Source organism: Bubalus bubalis, chromosome 4 (genome assembly GCF_019923935.1).
Source record: "Bubalus bubalis isolate 160015118507 breed Murrah chromosome 4, NDDB_SH_1, whole genome shotgun sequence".
Lineage (NCBI taxonomy): Eukaryota > Metazoa > Chordata > Mammalia > Artiodactyla > Bovidae > Bubalus > Bubalus bubalis.
In genome coordinates, this window is record NC_059160.1 from 128,116,821 (window position 1) to 128,133,159 (window position 16,339).

Sequence of the window (16,339 nt, forward strand, 5' to 3'; positions counted from 1 at the left end):
AGAAAAAAACCATCCCTTATAACACTAGGGGCTAAACAGGTTTTGCAGATTATTAAACGACTGTCTTTCCATTGTGAATCTGCCTCCTGAGATTAAGTACCTTCATTCAAACAAGATAAAAGAAGACTTTTTTAACAAAAAAAGTTTATTTTATGCACTAAAATTTATACAGCTGTAAACTCAAGGAGTTATCCAATACTTGTACAAATCTGGGGAACAGTTAATAAGCACCTTCAATGGTTTCCACAGTTTAAGAATTTACCATTTAAAAAATTTTTAGAATGCATCTAGCAAAATGAATAAAATAGTTATAAACATTATACAAAAATCATGACAAAACATTTGATATAGAGGGTTGGATATGGAATGATAAATAGAAAAGGAAAGTTAAACTAATTTATGTGGTTGGGCTATATAAAAGACTCATGTGTTCCCCAAACCTTTTGATTCTTGGGGATATAGTTGCTTCTCAAAACAAACTCCAATTATTCAAGGAAAGGCTCTTTCCATTCAGGCTCCTATGTGCTGTAGAAAAGCAGTGTGTGTAGAGGGGAGTTCAGGGTACTGAGGTTTGCAGATTAGAAGAGGGATATCTTCCTTAAGGAGAAAAACAGGGAAATTCTTTCATGTCCATAAGTATAGAAATGTCCTCTGGCAAAGAACATACCATTTTTTTCTTTGGCATTATTTAAGAGCTTTTCTTATTGCTATTGTTAAATCTCCTCCTTTATCCTTCCTCTTGGGTTTTCCATTTCTGCTGTTGATCAATCTCTTTGTGATACTTTTCATGGAGTCTTCTCATTTTTCATTGAGTCTTCTCACTTCCTTAACCTGATCTTCACTGACTCAAATTCCTTATCCTTAGCTTTCAATTCAAAATTTCCATTTTTTTAGGACTTTGGGAAGCAGTCACCGCACCCCCCCTCCAAATACCACTAGCTATATATGGTCAGGAGATGTTTTCTAAACAAGCTCGAGAAACATAAATGTGAAATGTGGTAATGGTCCTTTTAATTACACCAATGAGGAACAAACAGTTTGGCCTTCCTGGATTGTGTCTTTGGATGAGACTACAGTGAGCAAGGGCCATGGATGGAGGATGAACAAAAGAGCACAGAGCTCACGATTGATTGCAGATTGGCTCTCATGGGTGGAGGGCAGAGATGAGGGACTTCAGGGGGTCCCCAGTCCCAGCCTGTATCTCAGATGGGTCTCCACGTGGAGGCTGGACACAGGTGCCAGCAGTGGGGCTGTGCTGCCCCAAGAACCAGATGCTAGGATCCAAGTACTCTGGATAAAGAGGAATACTTTGGTAATCTTTGGTATAATTTAAGGCACATCGATAAAATCCCCATCCTCAAACATCTGACTCTGCACCTTGAATTTCTCTGGACACTCTTGATTTAAGCCTTTGACTACCAACAACTACTTCAGAAATGCCAATAATTTATCTGGGAGAGGCTGCTCAGTATCATCCACCAAATACCCATATATCTTTTGGGCACGGTGAGTTTTGATCAACAGGCAGGGCTTGCTCACATCCTGCCTTGGGCAGGATGCAGGATGCAGGTGATATAGAACTCAGGGGTTAAATGCTAGGAGTATAAAGAGGGAAATCAGAGCACCAAGAAAAACTGTGGGAAAGCAAGCTCCCTCCTTCGCTCACAGCCTTGATGTGTCCAGCAGCTGATGGAACAATGGGTGTCTCAAAGTGAGGCTGAGCTTGTAAGGCCACAAGGAAGGGGGGCAGCTCAGGCCATGGGAAGCTCTGCTCACCATGGGGATATGAAGGTTGGGGCCAGTTTCCAGCACCAGGATGGGGCATATAATCCTCACTCAGGGCTGTATAAGCTAGTCTGAGGGTTAGGGTCAGGGAGACTTTGTGTAGGAGTAGAGGCTTTCCCATTCCAGAAGCTGAGGGCATGTGTTTTGGGGAACAGTGAGGGCAATGCTGTTGGGGCTCAGGCTGGGATGGACCTGGGCCTGGTGGCCATTCAGCCACCAGGTCAGACAGTTTTCAGTCTGGACCCTTTCAAGAAGGGTGCTGCTGTGAAATACTTTGGAGAGCACACAAGGAACTCTTCATTTCAGCTCGATACAGTCAACTCCCAGGGTGTTGTCAGGGCAACGGCAGGTCCTGCTTCCTGGGGTGGCCAAGCAGAGGTGGGTGCAGCCACCGTTGTTCACTGAGCAGTAGTTGTGACCTGGAAAAGGCAGAAGTAAGCTCAGTGGTTCAATCAGTTGAGAGAGTGACCTCCATACTAGCCCCCTGTTCAGTCTCTGAGAGGCCAAGCTTAGGGGGGGTCCTGGAGAACAAGGAAGCTGTATAGAAAATTTAACTCAGCTTATCTCCTAGCTGTTTCCTCATTATTAAGGATTTGCCAAATGTGCAAAAACCTTGATTCCTGATCTGGGGGATATGCAGATTTATCATCAAAGCTATTAGCAGAGCTCAGGGAGGGTTCTTCAGCTCTGGTCATAACATGGAGCTGGAATTTTAAAGCAGAATATGCTTTCTATGCAGCTTGGCTGCTTCACTAGGGGGCAAGAGGGAAGCCAGGAAGGAGGAAGCCATACATAGACTCTGCAGCCAGGCTGCCTAACTTACCCCCATGTCTGCTGCCATGAGCACTGGAAGTGACCGTGTGACTTTGGGCAAGTGGTTTCAGTATCCTCATTTATAGAGTGGGCAAAATAATCACACCTACCTCATAGGGCTGCTATGAGGATTAAGTGAACCAGTGGATACAAAGCACGTAGTGACTTTTAATACACGGGATGTACCCAGCTCACAGGAAGTATCACATCCATGTTTGCAATTATTATTGCTATCAATTATTGTTGTTGCTGTCTGGCCAAATGGGTGAACTTTTAAAGCAGGAGAGACCCTAACACTGCTTTTCCTCCTTGGAGCCTGAAGACAGCATACTTTTAGACCCACTCCAAGAGTCAATACTTTTCCTCACCCTTATCCACTATCCACTTTATTCCCTAACATTTTCTATTGATTCATCTGGTTTACCTACTAATTAATGAAGACCCTCGATGGAATGGACTAGGTCTCACCTGTCCTGTGATCAGGGCTACCAGAGGCCACATAGGGGGCAGCCAGAGTGTGGGCTCTGAGCCCCAGGGGCCAACCCAGCCCCTGACTACATAGAGCACAGGTGAGTTACCTTCAGGACACTGAGACAGGGCGGAAGTGATGCCATAGAGCCGGGTCTGCTTGTGGGGGTGGAAGGAATCCGTCTCTTTGGAAACAGCGAGATCTACAGCGACCACAGAATTCCTACAAAGTGTCAAAGGATGGAAAGTTAAAATGCATCTAACGGCAGGATTTCCCTGATGGTCCAGTGGATAAGACTCTTCACTTTCAATGTAGGGGGCGTGGTTTGATCCCTGGTGGGTGAACTAAGATTCCCTCATGCTATGCGGCATGGCCATACAAACAAAACCCAAAAATATACTAACAACAAAAAACACATCTAATGGCTTGAACTTTTCTCTACAGGGCAACCTCTTTTGTCGCTTGGAGGATAAAGTGAACATGTCAGTCTCTCAGTCCTGTCTGACTCTTTGTGACCCCATGGACTGTAACCTGCCAGGCTCCTTTGTCCACGGGATTCTCCAGGCAAGAACACTGGAGTGGGTAGCTATTCTCTTCTCCGGGGGATCTTCCCGACCCTGGGATTGAACCTGGGTCTCCTGCATTGCAGGTGGATTCTTTACCATCTGAGCCACCAGGGAAGCCCTTGGGGGATAAATTGGAGGCCATAAACGGCTTCCCAGGTGGCTCAGACAGTCAAGAATCTGCCTGCCCATGCAGGAGACACAGGAGACGTGGGTTTGATCTCTGGGTTGGGAATATCCCCTGGAGGAGGAAATGGCAACCTACTCAAGTATTCTTGCCAGGGAAATCCCATGGACAGAGAAGCCTGATGGGCTACAGTCTGCGGGGTGGCAAAAAATCAGACAAGACAGCACAGACAGACGCAAAAAAAAAAAAAACCAAACAGATACACTGGCCTTACTTCCTAGCCATCCCTCCCTCTTCCTGAAGCCTACAATTCTCTGGCTTCTTAAAGAAAGGACAAAGGTCAGCTAGCTCTGCCCTCTGGCTCTAAATCCCAAACTGGGAAATCCACTTTCTATATTGAAGCTCCTGCCACAGCCGCTTGCTTGGTTTAAGCCTACTTTTCTGCAGGAAAGGTCAAGAAGGAGCTTTGGGAATACTGCAGCTTAAGAATTATAATACTAATTATAATAAAATAATGGCATGGAGTAGGCACGGTCTCTCCTAGGAAGAGAAGGGACATGCGCAGGAAGTCCCCATTTGTGGACTTGAAGCTGCCCATCCAAGAGCATCTAGATGATACATGGCACCCCCTGCTTCCCTAGGGTTACTGCCCTCTCCTTCCTTGCCCTCCTCTCTGACAACCAGAGGGCGAGGCAGAGGGGGCATCTCTGGAGGCGGGAAGGTCAAGCCAAAAAGCTGCTTGGAAAGGGTGTGGCCTCCAGAGAGGGCAGCAGGGCAGGTCCCCCAGCCCCCGCGCTGCAACAGCTGACGCACGTCTTCCAGTCTGTGTAGTACAGATTCTTCCCGAAGCTCGTAACGGCGAAAGGATACTGCAGCCCTTCAAGAACCTTGCGTCTGTTGGACTGACCAGGCTTCAGGCACTCGGCCCGATGGGTGCCTGTGTGGGGTGAGAACAAGTCGTCCATTGTTCACACAAGAAATGGCCCCTTTGTGTCCAAAACGAAAAGCAAGGAGGGCAAGTGTTACACGCTCAGATCCGAGAGAACACAAGATGTGCTCTTCTAAACTGGGAAGCTGTCTGTTATCCTCCCACGCCCCTCTCACTGCTCAGTCCCACCTCCATCTGGTACCCACACCTGGTTCTGATGGGGAGAAGGGAGCCAGAGCAGAGGAAGAGCACCCCATTTCACCCATTTCTGGAGCAGCCAGGGGCTTAGTAAGAAGGATGCCATCTTCCAGCTTCTGTTCAAATCCCTCCTGCCTGAAGCCCCTCTAGACCTCCCCTCCCTGTTTTCAGAGCCCTTAGAATTGCTAAGCTGCTCCCACTGGGTGAGCAGGTATGCACAGCCGCGCATCAATGGCTGCATTATGACCAACTTAAGGCTTGGGTTTTCACTTAATTCTGCTGCTTTACTTCCTGCATCTCCCGTGGTACCTGACAGAGTCTAGAACAAAGGAGGAACTCAACAGAGACTTGATGGATGATTGACATTCTTTCCCAACTGAGCATCCTGCCCACATCAGGGGCACCCCAAATCTGCCCAGGCAGGAGCACACATCGGGACTGCCTTACTTTATCTTCCTTGGCTTCAAGTCCTGCCTTAGCCCTGCTTGGGGACAAGCAGGAGCTACAAAAATGTAAGTCATGAATTGCTTAATAGGTACCAGGATGAGGACAGGCTCTGGGGGGTCAGCAAACTTTTTCTTAAAGGGCCAGACAGTAACTATCTTAGGTTGTGTGAGCCAAGAGGTGAAATCAAGGACATTATACAAGAATTTGTATAAGCTTTTAAAATGTAACATTTAAAAATGTGAAAACCTTTTACAGCTCCCAGGTTATACCAAAACAGGTGGCCAAACCATTTGGCCCAAGGCTGTAGTTTGCTGACCCCTGACCTGGAAGATTGAGAATACTCCCTGGGCTACATCAAGCTGAGGGAAACAGTTTTAGAGCAAAGATATGCAGCTGATGTTTGTGCAGAAAAAAAGCAGTTATCTTATGCCTTATTCCCCACAATAGCTACTCTTGATAGTACAGTGGGTAACAATGATTATTTGGTAAAAAACCCAGGAGCCAGGCCTGGGGCTTTCTGTCACCTGCATCCACCCAGCAGAGCTGAGACGAGTAGGCATCGAAGGTCAGCCCGTTGGGCAAGCCCAGGCCATCCTGCACCAGGATCCTCCGGTTTGTGCCATCCATGTAGGAAGTTTCAATTTTGGGGTTATCTCTGTTCCAATCTGTCCAATAAAGATTCCTGGAGGAAAAGGAAGTGAAAGGGGAAGAGAAACAATGAAGATGTATGAGAAAAAGTTCACTTAAAGACACTTAAACAGAACCTATGATAGGGAATTCCCTGGCGGTCCAGGGGTTAGAACTTTGCATTTCCACTGCAGGGGGCATGAGTTCAATACCTGGCCAGGGAATTAAGATCCTGCAGGTCATACAGTGCAACCAAGAAATTTAAAAATAAAATAAAAATTAATGGCTATAAAGGATCTGGAGGTGCCAAGACACATTGCCTTTGTAAAGATCCTTCTATTTGGTTTTTCACTTGAATCATTCTGTTACTAACAACTTCACTTCCCTTAAATATAACTGACATATCTCAATGAAACTCTTTTTAAAAAATAGAGCACCGTAACTGACATAAACACTTGGGGATTCTCATATGCTGTCAGCACTCAGGAAGGCACAGCACACCCAGAGGATGAAGCCCAGAAGCAATGCTGGGAGGATAAGTGGTCAAGGCACCTGAAATCAGAGAGGCGGCCAAACGGCCACAGAACAAGAGATGTGGTCTCACGTCAAAGCATCAAGGAGACATGGCCTAGGGTGTAAGACTCAGAGCCTGCAGTGAGGTAAAGAATGTGCTCACAAAACCCCTAAGGAGGGCCTCCAAGGTGTTCATGCTGCGTTGGGCCCCCGGAAGGAGCCCCAGGGGGACACTGATGCTCCCTTGATATTCTTCTGGGGTTGATACAACTCAAATATTTGATTAACATTCAATCCAAGTGGAAATATCCAATTTCTGAGCCGTCAACTTACAAAGCTCTTGGTAAAAGATTTGAAAGTGGAGCATGGTACTGAGTTCATGATTCCGGTGGATTATAATAAATGTTCTGGCTTCACCTCAGATATCTAGAAGCCACCAACTGTGGCCTCATTCATCCTAAACTCATTCATTTCAGGACAGCAATGCTGGGGTTACAGTCAAACTTTGAGAATATGCACAAGGGCAGATGCAAATAGAACAGACACACACACAGATTTACACAGAGATACCCTTTCACAGGGGCTTCCCTGGTGGCAAGATCCTCTGGAGGAGGGCAGCCCATCCCAGTGTCCTTGCCTGGAGAATCCCAAGGACCGAGGAGCCTGGCGGGCTATAGTCCACAGAGTCACACAGAGCTGGACACGACTGAAGCGACTTAGCATGCACGCACCCTCTCACGGAATCTGTTACGATGCCTCTGGGATTCACCAAGTCAGTCTCAAACAGCACCCGCCGCTGGGTCCCATCTAGCTTCGCAACTTCGATCCGATCCAGTTGAGAATCCGTCCAGAAGATGTTGCGCCCAAGGTGGTCAAGAGCAATGCCTTCGGGGCTGCCAAGATCTAGAAGTAAACACCAAACATTACTGATTTTTTTTTAAACGAGTAAGATGAGGTTTTTCTGATTACTCAGCGCTATTTCATCTGGCATCCAACCCTTGCACTTTGAGAAAACCAATGGGAGTGTTAAATGCTTGTTAAGATAAATAACACTTAGTGACAAATGTTACGGTGCTACTCATTCCCTCGATGGACATCCATATTGGGAATGGACGGATGTGTACCGTACTGGGAACCCGACCCATACGGATGCTGCAGATGTGGCCCTGCCTTCAAGGAGCCCATGGCCAATCACAATTCAGACTGAGTTCCAGGCTCTGTGGGAGCATGGAGCAGGAACACTGGACTTAGCCTGGGGAGACCAAGGAACACTTCCTGGGGGAGGCAATACCTCATAAGGCTGGCTACTGCAGGAACAACAGGACTTTCTCAGGCAAAGATCCTGGTCAAGGTTTTCCAAGTAGTGAGACCAACACACTGATATAAAGGAAGAGTGGATATGGCTTGAAGTATACAATGTCATTCTGTGTGGCTGGAGACCCCGAGGGTGGAGAGTGGCCAGAGATGAAGTTAGGCGGCATGTGTTAACAAGCTTAGAGCTTATCTCTTATGCAAAGGGGAGGCACAGGAAGATCTAAAGATGGGGAATGGGACAGACTTATCTTATTCATCAACGGGGGAAAATAGGTCATTGCTAAGAAATAATATATGCAAGAAATCACAGCTGTTATTACTTTCATACAAGTGTTAAGAGTACAAAGAAGGGGTATCAGCGATTGCAAATAACACCCCAGAAGTCCTTACTAGGCTCTAAGTAACTGATTTTCAAGCCAGGGGTTGCCACAGTATAAGCTGACTGCAATGGGAGCCTTTAGCACCCACCAAACCTAATCAGGAGTTCAAGATTACAATGGTTTCCTGACTATAAATACAACCAAATTAAAAGCTAAAACCCTACCAGGGTTTTACTGGGGTCACCTTGGACTCCTCCCCTCTGCTGATTATGGAGTTGAAGGTCATTTAGTACAGCTGGAAGTGGAAACAGGAAGGGGAAGAGCCAAGGATGGAGCTACCCTGCCCCAGGGACTTGGTATGAAACCAGCCCTGCAGCACTGTGTTCTTTCATCAATAGCGAAGCAGTCCCAACCCTCAGCCCCCTCCGTATCAGCTTTCACTAAACTCCTACCATGATCATGACTATGAATGATGGAAACATCCAAGCCCCCCTGAAGGACTCCCATCAGAGAAAGCTTATTAAGAGTTAGAAACAATCGTTTCTAATTCTAAACAAGGTCTTTATTATTCCAACCCAAAGCAAAGATTTATAAAGTACAACAAACTGGTTCCAAATGGGAAAAGGAGAACATCAAGGATGTATACTGTCACCCTGTTTATTTAAATTATATGCAGAATACATCATGCAAAATGCCGGGCTGGATGAAGCACAAGCAGGAATCAAGATTGCCAGGAGAAACAGCAATAACCTCAGATATGCAGATGACACCACCCTTATGGCAGAAAGCGAAGAAGAACTAAAGAGCCTCTTAATGAAAGAACAGAGTGAAAATGCTGGTTTAAAACTCAACATTCAGAAAATGAAGATCATGGCATCTGGTCCCATTACTTCATGGCAAATAGATGGGGAAACAATGGAAACAGTGACAGACTTTATTTTGCGGGGCTCCAAAATCCCTGCAGATGGTGACTGCAGCCATGAAATTAAAAGACGCTTGCTCCTTGGAAGAAAAGCTATGACCAACCTAGACAGCATACTAAAAAGCAGAGACATTACTTTGCCAACAAAGCTCCGTCTAGTCAAAGCTATGGTTTTTCCAGTAGTCATGTATGGATGTGAGAGTTGGACTATAAAGAACTGATGCTTTTGAACTGTGGTGTTGGAGAAGATTCTTGGGAGTCCTTTGGACAGCAAGCAGATCCAACCGGTCCATCCTAAAGGAAATAGGTCCTGAATATTCATTGGAAGGACTGATGCTGAAGCTGAAGCTCCAATACTTTGGCCACCTGATGCGAAGAACTGACTCATTTGAAAGACCCTGAAGCTGGGAAAGATTGAAGGTGGGAGGAGAAGGAGATGACAGAGGATGAGATGGTTGGATGGCATCACTGACTCAATGGACATGAGTTTGGGTAAGCTCCGGGAGTTGGTGATGGACAGGGAAGCCTGGTGTGCTGCAGTCCATGGGGTCACAAAGAGTCGGACATGACTGAGCGACTAAACTGACTGAAAATATTTCCCACATCCTTGGAGGCAAAGGGACAGTGAGACTGACCTCCAAAGACCCCTTCAGACCTTCAGACAAAATCAGAAGAAATCATTCTAGGGTATATTTGGAACGAGTACATCCTGTCTGAGAGGCACGGGCTCTTCAGACATGGTGGGACCAGGGAAGGCTGTTTAACAAGAGTATCTTTACAAGTTCCCGGAAGGAACTCCATGCCAATTGTCTTTTTAGAAACAGCCTGGTCTTGACGTCAAACCCAAGAGCAACCAGAACTCCTCCCCCAACCAGAAAAAAACTTCTTTATAGGCTAAGGAGCCAAAGGAAAGGCCTGGAAAACCTCATCCTTTCCTGTGAGTCAGGGCAAGATGGGAAAATTGCAGGGCTATATATTCCACACTGATTATATCAAAAAGAAACAGATGATGATACTTATTAAAGATATCTGGCTAGGACTTTAACTCAAGGAAAAACAGAGAAGCCCGGGATTCAGACATTATGAAATTAGGAAGAAAAAGAAAAGATACCCATTGCCATTTTCACTCACTAGGAAAATACGATGATGAGAATGTAAGTGGAAACTTCTTTCTCTTTTTTGAAATTAAAAGGACAATGTATTCCTAGTGATCTTTCTTCTACAAAGATCACATTCTGATTTAATTCTGTGTTTTCACAGTGGGCTTTTGTCTGGAATGTTTCTTACTGGTCTTAAAGCTTTCTTGGATCATTATCAGTTCCAAAAACAACAGGAAATAGCAAACGATGACCTACTCCCCACTTCCTGTGGGTTTTGAAGTCAAATTACAGATAATAGAAACAACATTTTCAACAGCATTAAGATGCAAAAAGGCATCTTCAAACTTGTATTCATTAGAAACTTCATTCTATTCATTAAAGCAAGCCATGAAAACTAGCAGACACTATTTAAATAGCACGCTGGCTTCCAGAAAAGTATTTGAGGTCTGTGTCCATAGTCGACCTGTGTAACTCAACCTCAGCTTAATTCCTGCTATATTATCTCTTATGAAGGAGCCAAGGAAGGAAAAATATATCCCAGGGGCTGTTCCACAGGCACAAGGGCCCTTCTGACATTATCAAAAGTTGTTAGAGAGACGTTAAATTAGAAAAGCTACACTTAGTCCTTGGAAGAAAAGCTATGACAAACCTAGACAGAGTATTAAAAAACAGAGACATCACTTTGCTGACAAAGGTTCGTCTAGTCAAGGCTTTGGTTTTTCCAGGAGTCATATTCAGATGTGAGCGTTGGACCATAAAGAGGGCTGAGTGCCAAAGAACTGATACTTTTGAATTGTGGTGCTGGAGAGGACTCTTGAGAGTTCTTTGGACTGCAAGGAGATCAAACCAGCCAATCCTAAAGGAAATCAACCTGAATATTCACTGGAAGGACTGATGCTGAAGCTGAAGCTCCAAAACTTAAGCCACTTGATGCTAAAAGCAGACTCATTGGAAAAGACCCTGATGCTGGGAAAGACTGAAGGCAGGAGGAGAAGGGGATGACAGAGAATGAGATGGTTGGATGGCATCACTGACTCAATAGACATGAGTTTGAGCAAACTCCAGGAGATGGTAAGGGACAGGGAGGCCTGGCGTGCTGCAGTCCATGGGGTTGCAAAGAGTCAGACACAACTTGGCAACTGAACAATAACACTCAGCCCCAAGCATCAGTAAAAAGAAATACCAAAGAGGCTCAAATATTTTAAAGATGATTCTTTGCTTTTTCCCCCAAGCCAGGAAGTCCTTAAAGATGTACCTTTGAGTGTTCTGCAGAGAAAACAAGATGATTTTACATAGCACATCTCATTGGCAAGGCAATGTTTTTTGACTGAAAATATCTGCAAGGCAGCTGGTTAAGTCACAGACTGAGCAATGTGCAATATTTGACCTTTTCAGTAGAGGAGAATTTTTACAGGTCCTTGGACTTTTTGTCATAATGGACTTGAACCTTGATAAAACATATTCATTTAAAATAGTCTTGACTTGTTGACTGTAGGCATTAAAATAATAGAGTCCTTGGCTTAAATTGGCACCCGTAAGTTAAGGAATTGAGGCTAAATGTTGAGGGGTAGGCTGTGCCAAAGTGTCATGTGGTTTACCATTAGTGATGCAACAAAAACAGAAATGTCTGTAAAAGTTCAGCCTAATTTGCTGTACTCCTCTGGCAATCTGAGCAAGGTCCAGTGAAGGTGAGATGTAATAGAGGAGACCCACCCCACCATGGGGTTACAGGTTGAACTGATAACCCTTCAAATTGAAAACTGTCTTGGGAATAGATTCACCTCTCAGGGACAGTATTTGCCAATATGCTTGTGACCCTCCCATCTTTATGATTTTTCTGTTTATTGCCTAATGGACCACCCCAAGGGGCAGACAGTCTGAGAATCAACTCGAGGCTCAGCAGCCAGAGGGAAATGCATATATCCAAACCACATGGTTGAGTTTGGCCTTTATTATTCCTTAAAACTGGCTACATAAGCTTTCAGAGACAGGCATGGACACTTACCCTGTTTTAATTTTATTTCAGCAACACATCCCAGCTAAGATGTTCATGATTTAGTGATGAGTCCTTGGAGGACTATTCAGAGAAGGCTAGAAAGGGTGATGTTTGGGCCCGAGAACCCAACCCATCTCCAATCACCATATCCTGCAAGCAACCATACACCGCATGACTCTGCTCTCTCCCCCAAGAGCCACGTGGGCTACTAAAAGCAAAACCAAGAATGATGCTTGCTTGCCCACCTTGTCGAATGATGGTGGCTGGCTCTCCGCCATGCAGACTGGCTCTCCCGATGGAAGGTTGACTGATGTCGGTCCAGTAAACCATCTTGTCCACACAGTCGAAGGCCAGTCCAATGATGACTTTACCCTGGAAGTGTAGACCAGCGGTGAGAGTGGTCCATCTACTCGCGCCTCATGATAGTAGGAATCTTCATGTGCTTACAGGCATTTGGACACCTTTCAAAATGAAGTGTCTTCAAGTCTTTTGTCCATTTTTAAAATTAAATTATTCAGTGGCAGGAGTTCTTTATAAACTTCAGATAAAAATCTGTTGTCATATGTGTATAAGTATGTATATGTATGGGCTTCCCTGGTGGCTCAGTGGTTAAAGCGTCTGCCTCCAATGCAGGAGACCCGGGTTCGATCCCTGGTCAGGAAGATCCCCTGGAGAAGGAAATGGTAACCCACTCCAGTACTCTTGCCTGGAGAATCCCATGGACAGAGAAGCCTGGTAGGCTACAGTCCACGGGGTTGCAAAGATGGGGCTTCCCAGGTGGTGCTAGTGGTAAAGAACCCATCTGCCAATGTAGGAGACATAAGAGACATGGGTTTGATCCCTGGGTCAGGAAGATGCCCTGGAGGAGGGCATGGCAACCTGCTTCAGTTTCTCTCAGCAAATAGCACTTTTTCATTTTCTTAAATAATGTTTTTTGGGAGCAAACATTTTAAATTTTTGTAAAGTTCAATTTATTACTCTTTTATGGATAATGCTTTTTGTATATTATCTAAGAAACCTTTGACAAACTGAAGACCATAAAAAAGAAATAAAACACATAAATATTGGAAAGGAAGAAGTAAAATTATTCTATTTTAAGACAATATGATTATTTATGTAGAAGCTCCTGGGGAATCTATACTAATATTTTAATTAATAATTGAATCTAGCAAGGTTGCAGAATCCAAGATCAACATAAAACTGTATTTCCACATACCAGCAAGAAGTAGAATTTTAAGACAATAATATTTATAATAGCAACAAAACCAAAATATTTTAGGCTGAATACTATAAAACATTGCATAGCAAAATTAAAGAAGATGCAAATAAATGAAGAGATGTTAGTTTAATGGATCATGAGATTTAACACTGCTAAGATATCAATTCTCCCTAATTAAGAATTAAAGATCCAATGCTATCCATATCAAAATCCCAAAAGGCTTTTCTTTCTTTTCTTTTTTTAAAGTAGAAACTTACAAGTTCACTCTAAAATATATATGGAAACATAAGTAAAGCCCCTGGACACCACAGAAGTAGAAGACCAGGAAGATGTTTTAGGAGAGAACCAGTTATCAGCACACACTTCCCCTTTAGAGGTCAGGTCATAAGGGACACAGAGACCCTCACCTTACACCATATACAAAAATAAGCTCAAAATGAATCAGAAACCCAAATGTAACAATTAAAACTATAAATTTCTTAGAAGAAAACATGGTTGAAAGCCTCATAGTGTTTAATTTGGCAATAATTTCTTGGCTATGACATCAAAAGCAAAAAATAGATAAATTGGATCTTACCAAAATGGAAAACTTTTGTTCAGTAAAAGATACAGTCAACAAAGTGAAAAGGTAACCAACTCATGGAAGGTGAGGAAATATCTGCAAATCTTGTATCTGATGAGGGGTTGATAAAATACATGAAGAACTCCTACAGCTCAGTAACAACAACAAAATAACCCAACCACAAAATGGGCAAAGGATATGAATAGATATTTTTCCAAAGAAGATATATAAGTGGCCCTTAAGCACATGAAAAGATGCTAACAAAGGTCCATCTAGTCAAAGCTATGGTTTTTCCAGTAGTCATGTATGGATGTGAGAGTTGGACTATAAAGAAAGCTGAGCACCAAAGAATTGATGCTTTTGAACTGTGGTGTTGGAGGACACTCTTGAGAGTCCCTTGGACTGCAAGGAGATCCAACCAGTCCATCCTAAAGGAAATAGGTCCTGAATACTCATTGGAAGGACTGATGTTGAAGCTGAAACTCCAATACTCTGGCCACCTGATACAAAGAAGTGACTCATTGGAAAAGACTCTGATGCTGGGAAAGATTGAAGGTGGGAGGAGAAGGGGATGACAGAGGATGAGATGGTTGGATGGCATCACCGACTCAATGGACATGAGTTTGAGTAAGCTCTGAGAGTTGGTGATGGACAGGGAGGCCTGGCGTCTGCAGTCCATGGGGTTGCAAAGAGTCGGACAGGACTGAGCAACTGAACTGAACTGACCTGAACATCTCATTCACAATCCTTGTGAATGTGAAGTGAAAGTCACTCAGTCGTTTCCAACTCTTTGTGACCCCATGGATTATATAGTCCATGGAATTCTCCAGGCCAGAATCCTGGAGTGGGTAGCCTTTCCCTTCTCCAGGGGATCTTCCCAACTGTGGAATCGAACCCAGGTGTCCCACGTTGCAGGAGGATTCTTTACCAGCTGAGCTACAAGGGAAGCCCAATAATACTGGAGTGGGTAGCCTATCCTTTCTCCAGGGGATCTTCCTGACCCAGGAATTGAACTGGGGTCTCCTGCATTGCAGATGCATTCTTTACCAACTAGAGAAATGCAAATCAAAATCACAAAATACCACTTCACACATATTAGAATGGCTACAATTAAAAAAAAAAAAAGAAAATAATGTGTTAGCAAAGTAGCAGGGATATTTGGAATTTTTGTGCTCTGGTGGTGGGAATGCAAAATCGTGCAGCTGCTAAGGAAAACAGTATGGCAGTTCCTCAAAAAATTAAAAATAGAATTACCATGTAATTCCATGTGTGGTTTATTTCCAAAAGAAGTGAAAGTAAGGACTTGAACAGATGTTTGTAAACCCATGTTTATAGAAACATTATTCACAATAGTCAAAAAGCAGAAGCAGCCCAAGTTCTCCACTGAAGAACAGATGAACAAAATATGAAATATCCGCATGATGGAATATTACTCAGTCATAAAAAGGAAGGAAATCCTGACACATGTCACAATATGGATGAAATCTGAAGATATTATGTTAAGTGAAGTAAGCCAGTTACAAGAGAGCAAGCACTGCATGATTCCACTTAGAGGAGTTTCCCTAGAACAGGCTAATTCATAGAGATAGAAAGTGGAATGAGGTTGCAGAAGACTGGTGGAGGAGGAGGGAGAATTAGTGAATGGATCCAGAGTTTCAGTTTGGGACGATGGATGGTGATGATGGTGGGATTTAATGCCATTGAACGGTGGCATTAGGTACAGTTAAACTAAAATACCTAGATGGTAAAAACAGATAGCTAGATGGATGTATCCATAAATGGATAAATGATTGATAGATAGATCATAGATAGGAAAGACACAGTGAATATTGTTTCAGCACCTTCCCCTCCACGGATCACATCTCAGTCTCCTGCTTCTCACAGCCTCATTTGACATTTAAGCCTCTCCCCTGGGTGTTGGGGGAATGGCTTTCCTGACTCCTACTACCTGGGAGTGTGTGCTGGTGGATACAAGAGAAGAACAATGATTGCCCCTTGAGGGATTTGTGCTTCAGTGAGGCAATAGGAAATCATAAAGATCACTTATGCATTCCTTCAGTAAATACTTCTCAAGTGCCAAACACTGTTTGGGGTCTGGAAACACCATTGTGAAACAAATACCTCCATGAAACAGACGGACAATTTCTGGTCTTGGAGTGCTTATATTCTTTTTATAATTGGGGTATAGTTGCTTTACAATGCTATTAGTTTCTGCTGCACAACAAAGTGAATCAGCCATATGTATACAGCTATCTCTTCTCTCTTGGACCTCCCCCCTGCCCATCCCCTCTAGGTCATCACAGCACTGAGCTGAGCTCCCTGTGCAAGACAGCAGGTTCCCATCAGCTATCTGTTTCACACATGGGAGTGCCCATGTCAATCCCAATCTCCCAGTTCATCTTACCTGCCATCCCCCACCCCCACTCCATCCACTCA

The 16,339-nt window shown here is 44.1% G+C and overlaps 1 protein-coding gene and 1 non-coding gene across 3 annotated transcripts in view; one reads left to right on the top strand and one right to left on the bottom strand.

The window, feature by feature from the left end:
* Positions 1 to 271: 271 nt before the first annotated feature.
* Positions 272 to 16,339, bottom strand: part of NID1 (nidogen 1) — a 100,644-nt gene continuing 84,576 nt past the window's right edge. For both annotated transcript variants that reach the window (XM_006075499.4, XM_006075498.4), the window contains exons 15-20: positions 12,368 to 12,494; positions 7,202 to 7,373; positions 5,855 to 6,012; positions 4,571 to 4,694; positions 3,177 to 3,289; positions 272 to 2,204 (exon numbers count right to left, since the gene is read on the bottom strand). In XM_006075499.4, coding sequence (XP_006075561.2) covers positions 2,083 to 2,204; positions 3,177 to 3,289; positions 4,571 to 4,694; positions 5,855 to 6,012; positions 7,202 to 7,373; positions 12,368 to 12,494 — 816 coding nt within the window. In that variant the 3' untranslated portion in view covers positions 272 to 2,082. The remainder of the gene's footprint in view (positions 2,205 to 3,176; positions 3,290 to 4,570; positions 4,695 to 5,854; positions 6,013 to 7,201; positions 7,374 to 12,367; positions 12,495 to 16,339) is intronic.
* On the top strand, positions 12,714 to 12,785 carry TRNAW-CCA. Its single transcript has one exon. It is a non-coding gene; the product is annotated as a tRNA-Trp (tRNA).